This window comes from Lagenorhynchus albirostris, chromosome 7, assembly GCF_949774975.1.
Source record: "Lagenorhynchus albirostris chromosome 7, mLagAlb1.1, whole genome shotgun sequence".
Taxonomy (NCBI): Eukaryota; Metazoa; Chordata; class Mammalia; order Artiodactyla; family Delphinidae; genus Lagenorhynchus; species Lagenorhynchus albirostris.
The window spans coordinates 69,811,136-69,828,839 of record NC_083101.1 but is presented as its reverse complement, the minus strand read 5'-3'; the positions used below and the strand labels follow the sequence as shown (position 1 = coordinate 69,828,839).

At 37.0% G+C, this 17,704-nt stretch overlaps 2 protein-coding genes across 2 annotated transcripts in view; one reads left to right on the top strand and one right to left on the bottom strand.

The window, feature by feature from the left end:
* The window catches only part of HACD4 (3-hydroxyacyl-CoA dehydratase 4), an 807,943-nt gene that overhangs the window by 93,477 nt on the left and 696,762 nt on the right, over positions 1–17,704 (top strand). The window lies entirely within an intron of this gene.
* The window catches only part of FOCAD (focadhesin), a 290,793-nt gene that overhangs the window by 33,640 nt on the left and 239,449 nt on the right, over positions 1–17,704 (bottom strand). Inside the window, exons 29-34 of the mRNA XM_060155133.1 lie at positions 16,960–17,079; positions 15,309–15,431; positions 9,025–9,102; positions 8,278–8,349; positions 6,874–6,976; positions 4,922–5,002 (exon numbers count right to left, since the gene is read on the bottom strand). Coding sequence (XP_060011116.1) covers positions 4,922–5,002; positions 6,874–6,976; positions 8,278–8,349; positions 9,025–9,102; positions 15,309–15,431; positions 16,960–17,079 — 577 coding nt within the window. The remainder of the gene's footprint in view (positions 1–4,921; positions 5,003–6,873; positions 6,977–8,277; positions 8,350–9,024; positions 9,103–15,308; positions 15,432–16,959; positions 17,080–17,704) is intronic.

Genomic DNA, 17,704 nt, shown 5'->3' with positions numbered 1-17,704 from the left:
TATTTTAAAATAAAAAGTAAAATAAATTTTAAAGCACATCTAACATTTAATAAAAAAAAAAACGACATCTCAAATAGTAAATACATACAAAAATGTTCATTCCTTCTGACAATGAATGCAAATTAGTCTTAAAGTATCATTTTATACCTGCTTGGCTTTTATTGTAGTCATTTGTTTTATCTATCTGATGGTTTGCTTTGTAATATGATAACTAGAAAGGGTTTATTCTTTATTTGTTTCCTAAGCACTGTTACATAAAGTGAAGCTGTGAGAAAAGCGTGGAAAAGATTCTCGTTCAGAGCCCCCAGAAAGAACCCACCCTACCAACGCCTTGACTTCTGACTTCTTCCCTCCTGAACTGAAGGTTTCCCCTGCCTGTGGCAGACACCAGAGAGTCACCACCAGGGATGCAGGGATGCAAAAAAGGACACAGGCAGAAAGACACAGGGAACTCCCAACCTGAGCTTCCTCAAGTGCCTTCACTTCCATTGCTGTTCTTGCCTGATCGGAAGTTGTGCCAGTGTGCCTTCCTTTCCTCTCCTTGCCAACACCTTTGACTATCCCGGCACCCAGAGCTGCATTCACTGTGGCTGAAGGTCCATGTTTTATATTCTGTCTTCACAACGAGCTCGTCAGCCTGAGGATGGCTCATAAACTCATAATCCTTACAAAAAACTCTAGAAAGAAGATTCAATTATTTTCTCCACTTTACAGAAGCAATTGAGGATTACAGACTTAAGTAGCTTGCCTGAAGTGACATAGCCAGCAGGCAGTATAAGTGGGGTATGAACCCAGGCAGTCTGGCTCCCACGCTTTTAACCTCTATGATATGCTGCTGTACTATGATACTCAGACAGGGCCGAGGTACTGAAATCTGCTACAGTCCTTTTGAAGAGCAATGAGGCCATGCCATCTCTGTAGTCATCAAATCCTCAGACTCTTGGCCACTAATAAATTGCTGACAGTTTATCCTAAGGAAAGCTATATGCACAAGGATGTTCTCTATAATGGAAACATTTTAAATGATCTATAGGGAAATGGGTTAGTTATGATTCATCGACTTGACAGAACATTCTACTGTCAGTCATTATCATTATTAATGATAATGGTAATCATTTTTAATGATAATTATGGAGATATATGGAAAATAGGGAAATGTTTACAATATAATATTAAGTTAAAAAAGACAAAGTTTATGTATACTGGTAAATATGTAAACATTGTGTGTGCATAACAGGAACAAATTAAAAAGTAAAAACTTTAAATGATAATAGCTGTTAGAAAGTTATGGGATAATTGGTGACTTTTTTCCTTTCAAATATTTTTATGATGTTTACAACAAAAAAATAGAAATTAACTACTCCCCAAACATATCATATTAAAACCTGTCTAGAAAGTGATGCAAGGATTCTTTTCATGCTTCCTCAACCCTTCTTTTCAGGGGATGAGTGGTGATTATGTCCATTTACATGGAAACTTGTTAATTTTTTTAAAAAGACAATAATATACATTTTATGATTCAATATAATATAACACACGCATATCTAGAGGACATACACTGGAATATCTACTGAGGCTATCTCTAGGTGGTGAGATTAAGAGGATTCTTTCTTTTTCTTCATACCATTTTTGAACTTAGTGTTATACACATGTATTCATTTCTAATAACTTTTTAAAAAGAATTGTATAGGTAAACTATTACCAAACTAAAATACTTAAAAATAACAAACTTTTGGTAACCAACTCCATAATTTCATCAGAAAAATAGAAATAGCTTTCTCATATCATTTATTCTATATTCTGCTCTCTTGGCTAGACTCATCAACAATTATATCTCATGCTAGTAATCCAAAAATGATCAACTGAGAATCTACCTATCGACAGTATATGTACAAGCCCAACACTTATACGCTCAAATCGCTGACCAATGAATCCATATCGAGAAGGAAATGCCATTCATACTGACTTTCTTACAAGGATTTAAATATACTTTCTGTGAATTAATACTTCTTATTGTAAACTTTAAAGCCTAATAGAAAAATTAAAGCTTAGAAAGTCACATTCCCCAGCAAGAGAATGATAAGAAAAATAATCCTAAATGATTAGGTAGAAATACCTAAATGTTATCACCAAAAAAAATGATTATTTTTATTAAGTACTTTTAATACATTTTAAGTGTTTTGTTTAAAAAGTAGGTAAAATCTTGATGAAATCTGAATATGCCATGAGGTTGAGAAAAAACAAAGATCAGAAATCAGGAAAAAGAATAAATGTACAGAAAAGAAGCAAAAATAAGAGTCAAAATTTAGAGGCCCTTAAGATAAAAAATAATTCCATGATAAGCGGAATTAGATTATAAGCAAATTTTAAGCATAGCACAGCCAAGAAATGTCCATAGAATAGATTATGATGATGACAAGGGCTAAGGAATATTATATCTGCTAGAAGGTGGGGCTATTAGGGAAGAAGAGAAAATGTTATAGGGTATAGCAAAAAAACAGTTATATTCAAAACTATTAACTGCAGTCTTAAAATTGGAAGGAATTTTATCTGTTTGGCATGGTTTTAAAATGTAGGCCTGTATGAAGGAATAGATGCTATGAACATATGGTATGTTCTGTTGTATGAGTACTAAAGTGAGTATCTAGAATGAGAAAAGCCCTAAACATTTGAAGCAGATTAATATATTCACTATCTCAAATCTGATTGGCTAAAACTGAGATCATGACATCCAATCTCAACCTGGCATATGTGTGAATCAGGGATAACTCATCACATTTTTCTTCCTCTTGTGAGTTACTAAATGGCATAGAGAGGCAACGAAGCCATGCTATCCCTAAAGTTTTCTCTCTTCTGCCTATGCCAAGCATGATTTTTATCCTCTCAAGCCATTTCTTCCTCTAAAGAGCTCACCAAAGTTGTCATCCTTCCTATCAGCAGCGCCACTGGGCTCTGATGAGTGACACCCAGACATTTAAACTCAAAAGCTGCTTCAGAAGGGAGTTATTAAAATTCAAATGAGCTGGGCATATTGAAGAAGAAAACACTTGTTTGCATGCACACCTCCACATTTGGCCATCCCATTTAGACCCATAGAGCAGGGTCTGGTTTTGTTTTTGTAAATGGGCTTCCGAGGCGGAGGTCAGCCTCCCACGGCCTCCACTCCTCTGGGGTCATCATTAGTAATGGGCAAGGCTGAATGGATTTTCCTCTGAATCTAGTCAGTAAACCTGACAAGAAGGCAGCCCTCTCCCACAACCTGAGAATGCCAAAAATGTGACTGGTAATATGGCATTTTTTAAATATTTCATTTATTTGTCTTAAAATAGCTTTAATAGTAAGATTTTACATAATGTTTCTGATGTCAATTTCACCTGATTTTTCAGTTTTAGAACAGAATACTTCCTGTTGTACCATGACTGCATAATCATAAAAATATTACATTTAACAAAATTTTCCACAAGATTCAGAGAAAATTCATTTCTGTTAAGAAATATGAATCTAGGGAGCCAAATGACATTTTAGTCACTAGAAAAGAAAAAGAGTATGTCTTTCATTTGGTCTTAAGAGTTTTATATTTCATGGAAATATCTCACGCTATCATCATTTAAAAATTTTATAAGATATCAGTGAGCAAACTAACAAAAAATAGAGCAAAAATATATGTTCCTAGAATTATTCTAGCCATGGAAATTTTAGATGTTCCTTTAGTAAGAATTCAATTTCCTCCTAATGGAGACATCTCTGTACTTTAAAAACACTTAATTTATGGCAATATAAAAAAAATTAACTCCACATTATATATATGACATGTTCATATATAAACATATCTTGTAAAACCATGACATAACCTTATACCAATTTTTACTGAGGATATGTAAAAGCAAATTATGCTAAGTCGCGACCTGAGGATAATATGCACAATTTCTAGAACTGCAGAAACTAAGGGAATTCATGTCCAACCTATGAAAGTAGTTTACAATCTGGAAGCTCCAGGGATTTCTGTACCCAGTGGAAACTTAGACAACGGACATGACTTTTAATGTCCCTTCCAATGGTGAGATTTTATCCTTCCATGACCTTCATTAATCAATGACTTCAGATGTCTCCAGATGTCTTCATTTTAATTGGTTTAAAACCTTTTTTTCCCCTAAAACTGGGATGGTCTTGTTGTAATACAGGCACTGATTTTGCCCAGACTGACACAGCCAACCCAACGAAGAATGAAACTAGCACACATCAGTGAAAGAATATTACATAAAACTGGTTCCTGAGCCATGACATGCTCATTTCAGATCCATTTTTTCCTCATAGCATGAAATGGTAGGTGTGTATCATTAAAGAGCATTTATTTGATAGTTTATGTGGCATTATTTTGACTCCAGTTATAAACAAAAGGCACTCAATCTCTGTCTTTAGGTTGTGTGTGGCAGCAAAAAAGAATCACAAAGGGACAACTGGTGCAGAGAAAAACAACAGAAACTAAAATTAAGAACTAGAGCCAGTGATTCCAACAACACAAAGTGATCACACAAGGTTCAGGGAGAAGACTTACCTCCAAGTCTGGTCCTGGAATACAAACAGCACCCATGTGTGTTTTCTCTTTTTAGGTCACACTCACTTGAAATTGACAAGAAAAGTAATGTGCGCTTATACTTTCAAAATGGCCAAAAGGAAGATTAAGATATTCACATGTCCCCCAAGATCACGTATGGTAGTTCCAACAGTACACACAGTGTGTATGTTTATGTACCACTTAGTGTAGTTGGTCTCCTAGTCATCTCTACTGCAAAGATGATCTGGCAGGAGAAATTATTCACCCCTTCAGATTTGTATTGTTTAATTCTACAGAAGCAAGCTGAGGGCACACAAACTTGACATGTAGACAGTATGACAGAGTTCAAGAAATGTGCTCACTTGCCTTTTTTTCCTCCTGTAATGAAGAAGCCAATGGATGCTCTAATAAAACTGCTTTCAGGCAAATAGCTATAGTCCGTAGGAACTGTGGAGACAGAAAATGATCAAATTAACCAATGAACCTGGTGGGACTAATGAAGGAAAGATAATGATCTCATGCTGCCATATCAACCTAGAGACAAAGCAGAAGTGTTTATGCCATTAATCTCAGAACAATACTCTGTGGTTGCAACTAATTCTATTAGGTTAAGTGACTGGCCTTGAAGTCATCACTTAGGCTATGCAAGCAAATCTAAAACGGTGGTAAATCTAGAGGAGGCTGAAAAACCACAGAGGACAAAAATTGTACTGAAGTGGTTTAAAAAAACCCTTTTCCACTTTGGCACATCAATGAGCTGCAACCCAGTGACTTCCTCTGTGTCAGCAAGGAGTCTACTGGGCTTCTAGGATGAGACCACCATTCTCTGGGCTATTTCAGGGCACCCTGAGTCAGAGATATGAACTATGGAAATACATCAATCAGCATTAATATCAGCTAGTCTCTTACTTCATAAGGCAGGGACCTCGATGTGACCAACACGTGCAAATAACCAGATGTGCCTGCTGACCTGGAACAATGCAGGAGTGACATTTATGCTTGTTGAGTCCTGGGAGTTTCCCAGATTCTTTTCCTCCCAGTTCCACATAATTGTTTCATGAAATGTTTTTTACTGGGATAGATGGCTCAACTTTTCCAGACACACAATCATGTTGCTCCAAAGAACCTGGGTGTAAGATGATTCACTACGACCTGCCTTCAGTATATGTGGGCCAGACCGTGTACTCCACAGTATAACAATTAAAAGCCTATGTGAAAAAGCAAAAGCCTGACATACACATGCTATTTTACCAGGACCTTGTGAGAGCACTGCACTTCAAAACTGGCAATACCAAGGGTTTCTAATATGACTATTTTCTTTTTCCTTTTCCAGTTTTAATATGACAGCTTCTAGTTGTCTAAAGTTCATTATGTTGGGAATGCTGTGAAACCATGTCCTATTTCTATAGCTGAGGAGTGATTGAAAATGAGGGAGACAGTAATTATAGTAGCCCATGGTAATGCTGTCTGTAGACTACCTGTCAGGGGATATGTAAAACTAGGTTTTAATGAGGAATCTTTGGTACCTAAACCTCCCTGGCATGAGTCCAAGAGAGCCAGTGGTCAAAATTCTATAAAGAGCAAGGAGTAGCCATAGGTCCCAGTGCATTACAGTGATGCCTTCCCCAGAAGATCTCCAAGTACACACATAAGTTAAGCATGTGGGAACTGCAAATATTTTTATTGCTTTTATTAAAAAGCTGGAAATAGAAAAAGCCTTGTTACATTAAGACCTAGGATTTTAATTCCAAGGCCAAGGAGATATACATCTTTAAAAGTACTTACCCAATTATTTTCTCAAAACCAGGAGCCAGAAGAATTCCAGCCATATATGAAGAGTTTTTTAATGAAATATGAATATTATACAAACTATGATTACATCTAGTAAAATAAAAAGAACTCTGTTCCAAGCTTCAAGGGTCTGATTCCTAGTTTCTGAATTTCTCATTAAGCTTGTACCTAAGTCATGTAATCTTTCTGAGCCTCGGGTTCTCCATTTGTAAAATATGGGGTTAGACTCAATGTCTAAACCGATCTCCAAGGAAGGCAGAGAGAAAGAGTGAAAAGAGCATGGGCTTTGGCGGCCGACAGATCTTAGTTCAAACTGCATGTTTACCATTTACTGCCATGTGACCCTGGGCAAGTCAGGAGACCTCTCCACAGTCCATTTTCCTCTGATGTAAAAGAGGGACAGTAATATCCACCACCGATATTACTGTGCTTGGGTAGCTGTGAAAATTAACTCTCTTAACAAAGCACATTGCCCCACGTCAGCAATCCCTCCTTCCAGCTCCAGTGTTCTATGACTCCAGTCTTACCCGAGGTTCTACTTTGATTTGAGGACAGAGTAGACAGATGAAGATGTCCTAGAAGCCAGATTGCATTTGACTGAAGACCAATCACCCCAGACACACTGATGACCTATAAATGAAATGTAACAGTTCAATGATGGGGCAAGATCCAAATTCTATTCAATACAAGGCCACTCACAGGAGGTCACTAATCTTTCATGAGGTGGTGGCTTGGCTGGTAATGAGATATACAAGATGTACTATCAACTGTCTAGTATACTAAACGTGGGACATAGAGGTGATCAACAAGTGTTGCTGAATGAATGAATGAATCTATCAGTCATGATGGAACGTACCAGTGGTTGTCTCAGTTTTCACTGAGTCAGACTGGTCTAAAGGAATTTTCAAAAAATGAGAAAAGAAAATCCAAAAAGTAAAAAGAGGCGATAGTTGCTTAAAACTAAAGTACCTTTAAAAGTAGAAGGAGATACTGTTTTGTTCTCTTCTTTGAATAATGCTCTATTACTGTTTTATCATTCATAATAAGATTTTTAAAATAATAGTTTTCATTCATAGATTTTCCCCCAAGTTACAGCAACTTATGTTTCAGTAGAATTTTTTTTGGAGAATATTCATATTCATACATGCAAAAGAGAGTTTCTTCTGTTCAGAAATTTGTTTGCTTTTAAAACCATGAATTCCTAAAACTTCTTTATGTGGTGAGTATTATAACCAGCTATATTTTGCAAGAATGAAAACAAGTATGCTAAGTGAAAAGCCTAGGATACAAAGTTCTACATATGATAAGAATACAACTATGCAGAGAAAATAAGAATGCTTAAAAAGAAATATGACCAAATATTAGTAGCAGCTGCTTCAGGTTGGGAGGAACATCATTGATATTTTTTCAGCTTCTTTCATCCTGTAATTTTAAGTTTATTCAATGAACATCATGATTTTTTAAAAATAAAAATCTGAAAATATAAAATCATTTCTCAGCAGATGGACATGTTTATTCTTTAGACAAGGAGAATGCTAACCATAATTTACCCAAATACTTTTACCAGTGACATCTGAACTAGTGCCTCTTGACCATTCTGCTTAGATATATGCCCTGCCCTTTGACTGTTTTCCACTTTTCCTTGTCTGGAGGGCCTGACATTCTTTGCAAGGTCAGGTTTTAATTTTTAAGAGAAACCAGTGCCAACTTAACTCAAAAATGCCAGCTTTCTTTTTTTCCAGAGGTGGTGTGTGTTGATCAGCAAATTATGCAAGGCCGTAAGCCATGCTCCAATGACCCTTGAACTCAACATGAATAACCAGAGATTTTCCCATTGTCTAAGTAAAACAGTTTATATCATGAAAAAGAAAAAAGACCACAAAGGGGAATATCTGTTTTCCCACTCAACGGTCTGAAATTCCCCTTCTCACCTGAGTTAAAGTTCTAATGACTTCATTAAGTCTGCCTTGAAAATGAGAGGACTGGATGGCTTCTGACTTCAGCTGAAAGAAAAAGGAGAAATACCCATCCCGCATCCCCCCAGAAGTAAATAATGATATTTCCAGTGTATGAGTTATCATCATCTAAGCTGTGAAATAATTTATCATTATATCCTTATATTTCAAAAACAAAAGCTGTGAGCTCCTTGAAGGCAGTGCCCATGCTTTATGAAATCAGATTTCCTAGCACCAGTTCAGTGTGGCATGTAGCAGTCACGTAATAAACCTTTACTGTATGAACAAAGGAACACCTTAGAATTACTTGTAAATTTACATATACATATGTCCACTACACAAAACATTTTAAAGTGAAAGCATAATTACATAGATATAAACTTAAACATCACAGATGCAAAATGGAGTTTCTTATGAATGGCTTTTTAAATTTCTTAGGATCCAATCACTTTTCTCATTCAGAGAATTTTGCAGAAAGTAGATAAGTTGACTAGGTTTAATTCCTACAAACCAAATAAAATAAGGAACATATCTCTATAGAAAGAAGTCCTGACCAAGAGCAATTTTCCATATATAAAGGCATTAGAAAGCCCAGTGTAAACAATACCATGATCATATGTTGTTCTTTCCTTAGCATACTGAGATATTGGGTATTCTTTTCTTGCTGTGACTATGTACACATTTAGGTTTCTTCCCCCCCCCGCCCCCCCCTTTTTTTTTTACCTGCATTACATCCCCTTCAGAGCCTACCAAGGCCACCATGCCATGAAGAGCTGCCAAACACAGCATTGTGGAGGTGCCCTGAAAACAAAGCATCAGAATATGTCAAGAGGGAAACAGTCCTTGGGTTGGAAGTGGATAAAAATTATATCAAAGAAAAACAACTGGCCAAAATGGTACTAAATTTGTAGGGTCAACACAACCTGTGTCACTGAACTGAGAACGGCAGCAGACTTGAATAAAGTAACAGGTTAAAGTTGTTAGATTCAAGGTGGTTTCTTCTCGTTTTTTTATTTTTCAAAACCACAGTGTTGTTTTAAAATTAACACACTGACAAAATAGCCAGTTAAAAAACAAAACTATAATGGTTAACAGGATGTATCATTTATAAGGCATTAAAAATACATGTGTCTTGGGGGAGATTGGTTTAAGATGGCGGAGTAGAAGGAAGTGTGCTCACTCCCTCTTGTGAGAACACCAAAATAATAACTAACTGCTGAACAATCATTGACAGGAAGATATTGGAACTCACCAAAAAAAGATACCCCACATCCAAAGACAAAGGAGAAGCTGCAATGAGATGGTAGGAGGGGTGCAATCACAATAAAATCAGATCCTGTAACTGCTGGGTGGGTGACTCACAAACTGGAGAACAATTATAACACAGCAGTCCACCCACTGGAGTGAAGTTTCTGAGCCCCACGTCAGGCTTCCCAACCTGGTCTGGCAACGGGAGGAGGATTCCCAGAGAATCAGACTTTGAAGGCTAGTGGGATTTCATTGCAGGACTTCGACAGGACTGGGGGAAACAGAGATTCCACTCTTGGAGGGCACACACAAAGTAGTGTGCGCATCAGGACCCAGGGGAAGGAGCAGTGACCCCATAGGAGATGAACCAGACCTAACAGCTAGTGTTGGAGAGTCTCCTGCAGAGGTGGGGGGTGGCTGTGGCTCACCATGGGGACAAGGACACTGGCAGCAGAAGTTCTGGGAAGTACTCCTTGGCGTGAGCCCTTTCAGAGTCCACCATTAGCCCCACCAAAGAGCCTGTAGCCTCCAGCGCTGGGTAACCTCAGGCCAAACAACCAACAGGGAGGGAACTCAGCCCCACCCAACAGCAGACAATCGGATTAAAGTTTTACTGAGCTCTGCCACCAGAGCAACACCCAGCTCTACGCACCACCAGTCCCTCCCATCAGGAAGCTTGCACAAGCCTCTTAGAAAGCCTCATCCACCAGAGGGCAGACAGTAGAAGCAAGAAGAACTACAATCCTGCAACCTGTGGAACGAAAACCACATTCACAGAATGATAGACAAAATAAAAAGGCAGAGGACTATGTACCAGATGAAGGAACAAGGTAAAACCCCAGAAAAACAACTAAATGAAGGGGAGAACAGTAACCTTCCAGAAAAAGAATTCAGAATAATGATAGTGAAGATGATCCAGGACCTCGGAAAAAGAATGGAGGCAAAAATCGAGAACATGCAAGAAATGTTTAACAAAGACCTAGGAGAATTAAAGAACAAACACCTAGAAGAATTAAAGAACAAGCAAACAGAGATGAACAATACAATAACTGAAATTAAAACTACACTAGAAGGAATCAATAGCAGAATAACTGAGGCAGAAAAACGGATAAGTGACCTGGAAGATAGATTGCTGGAATTCACTGCTGCAGAACAGAAGAAAGAAGAAAGAATGAAAAAATGAAGAAAACCTAAGAGACGTCTGGGCCAACATTAAATGCACCAACATTCACATTACAGGGGTCCCAGAAGGAGAAGAGAGAGAGAAAGAACCCGAGAAAATATCTGAAGAGATTATAGTCAAAAACTTCCCTAACATCGGAAAGGAAATAGACACCCAAGTCCAGAAAGCACAGAGAATCCCAGGCAGGATAAACCCAAGGAGAAACATGCCGAGACACATAGTAATCAAATGGACAAAAATTAAAGAAAAAGAAAAATTATTAAAAGTGACAAGGGAAAAACGACAAATAACGTACAAGGGAACCCCCATGAGGTAAACAGCTGATTTCTCAGCAGAAACTCTACAAGCCAGAAGGGAGTGGCATGATATATTTAAAGTGATGAAAGGGAAGAAACTACAACCAAGATTACTATACCCAGCAAGGATCTCATTCAGATTCGACAGAGAAATCAAAAGCTTTACAGACAAACAAAAGCTAAGAGAATTCAGCACCACCAAACCAGCTCTACAACAAATGCTAAAGGAACTTCTCTAACTTCTCTAAGCAGTGTTTCTTGGGAAACACAAGAGAAAAAAGGACCTACAAAGACAGACCCTAAACAACTAAGAAAATGGTAATAGGAACATACATATCGACAATTACCTTAAATGTGAATGGATTAAATGCTCCAACCAAAAGACACAGCCTTGCTGAATGGATACAAAAGCACAACCCGTATATATACTGTCTACAAGAGACCCACTTCAGACCTAGGGACACATACAGACTGAAAGTGAGGGGATGGAAAAAGATATTCCATGCAAATGGAAATCAAAAGAGAGCTGGAGTGGCAATACTTATATCAGATAAAATAGACTTTAAAATAAAGACTGTTGCAAGAGACAAGGAAGGACACTACATACTGATCAAGGGATCGATCCAAGAAAAAGATATAACAATTATAAATATATATGCACCCAACATAGGACCACCTCAAAAGATAAGGCAAATGCTAACAGCCATAAAAGGAGAAATTGACAGTAACAGAATAATAGAGGGGGACTTTAACACCTCACTTACACCAATGGACAGATCACCCAGACAGAAAATTAATAAGGAAACACAAGCTTTAAATGTCACAATAAACCAGATAGATTTAAGCGATATTTATAGGACATTCCATCTACATGGAATGGAATGTAATCTGTACATTCCAGATTACACTTTCTTCTCAAGTGCACACAGAACATTCTCCAGGGGAGATCACATCTTGGGTCACAAATCAAGCCTCAGTAAATTTAAGAAAATAGAAATCATATCAAGCATCTTTTCCAACCAAAACACTGAGATTAGAAACAAATTACAGGGAAAAAAACATAAAACACACAAACACATGGAGGCTAAACAATACGTTACAAAATAACCAAGAGATCATTGAAGAAATCAAAGAGGAAATCAAAAATACCTAGAGACAAATAACAACGAAAACACGACAATCCAAAACCTATGGGATGCAGCAAAAGCAGTTCTAAGAGGGAAGTTTATAGCTATACAATCCTACCTCAATAGACAAGAAACATCTCAAACAAACAGTCTAAACTTACACTTAAAGGAACTAGAGAAAGAGGAACAAACAAAACCCAAAGTTAGTAGAGGAAAGAAATCATGAAGATTAGATCAGAAATAACTGAAAAACAAATGAAGGAAACAATAGCAAAGATCAATAAAACTAAAAGCTGGTTATTTGAGAAGATAAACAAAATTGATAAACCTTTAGCCAGACCCATCAAGAAAAAGAGGGAGAGGACTCAAATCAATAAAATCAGAAATGAAAAAGGAGAAGTTACAATGGACACTGCAGAAATACCAAGCACCATAAGAGACTACTACAAGCAACTCTATGCCAATAAAATGGACAACCTGGAAGAAATGGACAAATTCTAAGAAAGGTATAACCTTCCAAGACTGAACCAGGAAGAAATAGAAAATATGAACAGACCAATCACAAGGAATGAAATTGAAACTGTGATTAAAAATCTTCCAACAAACAAAAGCCCAGGACCAGATGGCTTCACAGGTGAATTCTATCAAACATTTAGAGAAGAGCTAACACCCATCCTTCGCAAACTCTTCTGAAAAATTGCAGAGGAAGGAACATTACTAAACTCATTCTACAAGGCCACCATCACCCTGTTACCAAAACCAGGCAAAGATACTACAAAAAAAGAAAATTACAGACCAATATCACTGATGAATATAGATGCAAAAATCCTCAACAAAGTATTAGCAAACAGAATCCAGCAGCACATTAAAAGGATCATACACCATGAGCAAGTGGGATTTATCCCAAGGATGAAAGGATTCTTCAATATAGGCAAATCAATGTGATACACCATATTAACAAATGGAAGAATAAAAACCATATATTTTTATGTTTTTCAAGTCCTAGCCACGGCAATCAGAGAAGATAAAGAAATAAAAGGAATACAAATTGGAAAAGAAGAAGTAAAACTGTCACTCTTTTCAGATGTCACAATACTATACACAGATAATCCTAAAGATGCCACCAAAAAACTAGAGCTAATGAATGAATTTGGTAAAGTTGCAGGATACAAAATTAATACACAGAAATCTCTTGCATTCCTATACACTAACAATGAACGATCAGAAAGAGAAATTAAGGAAACAATCCCATTCACCACTGCAACAAAAGGAATAAAATACCTAGGAATAAACCTACCTAAGGAGGTAAAAGACCTGTACTCAGAAAACTATAAGACACTGATGAAAGAAATCAAAGATGACACAAACAGATGGAGAGCTATACCATGTTCTTGGATTGGAAGAATCAATATTGCGAAAATGACTATATTACCCAAAGCAATCTACAGATTCAGTGCAATCCCTATCGAATTACCAATGGCATTTTTTACAGAACTAGAACAAAAAATCTTAAAATTTGTATGGAGACACAAAAGACCCCAAATAGCCAAAGCAATCTTTAGGGGAAAAAACGGAGCTGGAGGAATCAGACTCTGTGTCTTCAGACTATACTACAAAGCTACAGTAATCAAGACAATATGGCACTGGCACAAAAACAGAAATATAGATCAATGGAACAGGATAGAAAGACCAGATATAAACTCACACACCTATGGTCAACTAATCTATGACAAAGGAGGCAAGGATATACAATGGAGAAAAGACAGTCTCTTCAGTAAGTGGTGCTGGCAAAACTGGACAGGTACATGTAAAAGAATGAAATTAGAACACTCCCTAACACCATACATAGAAATAAACTCAAAATGGATTAAAGACCTAAATGTAAGACCGGACACTATAAACCTCTCAGAGGAAAACATAGGAAGAACACTCTTTGACATAAATCACAGCAAGATCTTTTTTGACCCACCTCCTAGAGTAATGGAAATAAAAACAAAAATAAGCAAATGGGACCTAATGAAACTTAAAAGCTTTTGTCCAGCAAAGGAATCTATAAATAAGACAAAAAGACAACCCTCAGAATGGGAGAAAATATTTGCAAACGAATCAACATACAAAATATTAATCTCCTAAATATATAAACAGCTCATGCTGCTCAATATTAAAAAAACAAACAACCCAATCAAAAAATGGGCAGAAGACCTAAATGGACATTTCTCCGAAGAAGATATACAGATTGCCAAGAAGCACATGAAAAGCTGCTCAACATCTCTCGTTATTAGAGAAATGCAAATCAAAACTACAATGAGGTATCACCTCACACCAGTTAGAATGGGCATCATCAGAAAATCTATAAACAACAAATGCTGGAAACGGTGTGGAGAAAAGGGAACCCTCTTGCACTGTTGGTGGGAATGTAAATTGATACGGCCACTATGGAGAACAATATGGAGGTTCCTTAAAAAACTAAAAGAATTACCATATGACCCAGCAATTCCACTGCTGGGCATATACCCAGGGAAAACCATAATTCAAAAAGACACATGCACCCCAATGTTCACTGCAGCACTATTTACAATAGCCAGGTCATGGAAGCAACCTAAATGCCCATCGACAGACGAATAGATAAAGAAGATGTGGTACAGATATACAATGGAATATTACTGAACCATGAAATGGAACAAAATTGGGTTATTTGTAGTGACGTGGATGGACCTAGAGACTGTCAAACAGAGTGAAGTAAGTCAGAAAGAGAAAAACAAATATTGTATATTAATGCATATATGCAGAATATAGAAAAATGGTACAGATGTTTGCAGGGCAGAAATAGAGACACACATGTAGAGGACAAAGGTATGGACACCAAGGGGGGAAGCAGGTGGTAGTGGTGGAGGTGGGATGAATTGGGAGATTGTGATGGACATGTATACACTAATATGTATAAAATAGATAACTAATAAGAACCTGCTGTATAAAAAAATAATAATAAAATTAAATTAAAAAGGAAAAAAATGTACATGTGTCTCTTTCATTTGAAATTGCCTATTCTTTTATGGTTAAGCTATATATCTTGGCAGCACCTATAAATGGTCCAATAAAGTAGCTCTTTTTCCTTTATAAAACTATAAAATAACATGCAGGAGGTCCTTCTACCTCTGTTAGAACAATTCTGATCCAGGCAGGGAGCAGTTTGTTGCCCAAGTCTTCAGCTTTTCCATGTCCACACACAGACAAACCATGAACTATGTTTCCTAACGCCAGGGCAAAACCTGAAGTCTGTTAAAAATAAATTAAAAGAAGAGGTAAGAAAAAAAGAAGAATGGCACAGATCAGGAACGTTCATATACAGCAAAACAAGCACATTTAAGGGCTCCCTTTCCTATAGACACATTCTGTTTCCATCTGAAAATCAGAGATTTGCAGATTTTTTAAATCTACACCAGTCTGCAACAGAAACTGCAGTCTAATTGTATGGAATTTGGCTTCAGTAAGTTGTTTATTTTAGGAAAAGAATACTGCACTACTGATTGACTTGGGTCAAACAATCCAAATTCTAAGGAGGAGGTTAGGGTGAAAACACCAAGGTAAATCACCCAAGCCCAGTCAACCCCCAAACAAGAGGAGAAAATATTCTATAATGAGCACAGCACATGCAAACTTCTATATTTTGGTGTTTGCAAAATCTATTCTTTTTTTTCTAATTTTACGTTAATTTAATTTTTTATTGAAGTATAGTTGATTCACAATGCAAAATCTATTCTGACTGTAAGTGAGCAGGCATACAACCATAAAATAATAATACAAAACAGCACAGGCTTAAAACCTGGACTGAATCCTGCAGTAACCCACTATGGCCAATATTAAGACTTTGGAGAAATCTAAAAAACAAAGAACTGAGCAAACAAAATACAAACAGGGAAATTCTAGAGCCTGTGTGATCAGAGGGAACATTTTTGTTTCAATTTTTTAAAGTTATGGTAAAATACACATAACATAAAATTTACCATCTTAACCATTTTTAAGTGTACAGTTCAGTGGTATGAAGTACATTCATAATGCTGTGCAACCATCACTCCCATCCATCTTTAGAACTCTTTTCATCTTGCAAAACTGAAATTCTGTACCCATTAAACAATAATTCCCCATTCCCCCTCCCTCAGCCCCTGGCAACTACCATTCCACTTTCTGTCTCTATGCTTTTGACTGCTCTAAATACCTCATATAAACAGAATCATACAGTGTTTGTCTTTTTGTGACGGGCCTATTTCACTTAGCATAACGTCCTTGAGGTTATCCATGTCATAGTGTATGTCAGAATTTTCTTCCTTTTGAAGGCTGACTAATATTTCAGAGGGAATATTTTAAGGGTATTTCATTTAAATTGCAGGAATCTAAATTTTCTTATATATTTAGTCATGAGTAGAGTTTCTCTGCCTTGAACTTGCTGAGGCTTTACTTTATCAGATTATTCTATGTATTCCTATCGTTACGAATTTTTGTTTCTAGCCTTACATAACTCTTATATTCCCTAGCCACGTGTTTTAAGATTTTATAAATACAGAGCAATAGCTGGAGAGCCAGTAAAGGCTTTTGTACTCAGACCAAAAAAGAAAAAGTGTCTATAGGGGATAAAGAGAGAAAAAGATGTCTGTGGATACTGGCTATAGCTGTGGACAAGACAAGAGTTAGAAGTTCCTCAGTTCCGGGCACAAACCATACCACATTATAGTCTAATTCAGAGTAAATTAGAATTAAGACTTAGCAGCAGCCTGAGACCCACTGAGAAATAACCAGAAATTCCAACCTGCTGGTTGTTCTCCACTAACAGTCGAAGCTTATTCATAATATCTTCAGCCTCTACAGCCTCAATAATTCCGGCACTGAATGCGGATGTACATACACAGCTGAGGGTATAGGCAAGGACCTGAGAAGAAAAGACAAGAGAAACACGTGTTTTCATGAGGGGAAATAAAAGAACACGGTTTAGTTGACACGAATATTTTGTCAAACTTATCCCTGGCATAAGGTTTGGATTTGAGTATACCCACTATAGACGGGGCATTGTTTTGCTGCCTAACTTATATTTCATAACAATATTATGAGATGGGGGTCATTATGGCTACTTTCTGGATAAAATCTTCGAGGCTCAATTACACATAGCTAGCAAGTGACAGAGGCGAGATTCAAACCTGGGTCTTTAGACGCTAAATCAAAAAGTTCCCTCAACAGTAGAAGTAGATTTTCATCACCAGTGGATACTACTAATGGCCATGTGCTCTGATCCAAGGCCAAACTGGAGAGGAAATTCAAAGCAGTGAAATGCTGCTACATGAAGATTCCCTAGTAGAAGTAGTGGAGCATGACGGACGAGAAAGGTGGGTTTTAGAGTCGGATAAATTGTGTAAAATAGGGATAATACTACTCACTTCAGAGCACGGGTGTGATTTTAATAAGCAAATGAATAAATAAATAGATGAATAAATGAACAAATTATAAATTTTTTTAAAATGCTGGGAGTAGAAACAATACTTGAGTGTATATCCCAAATT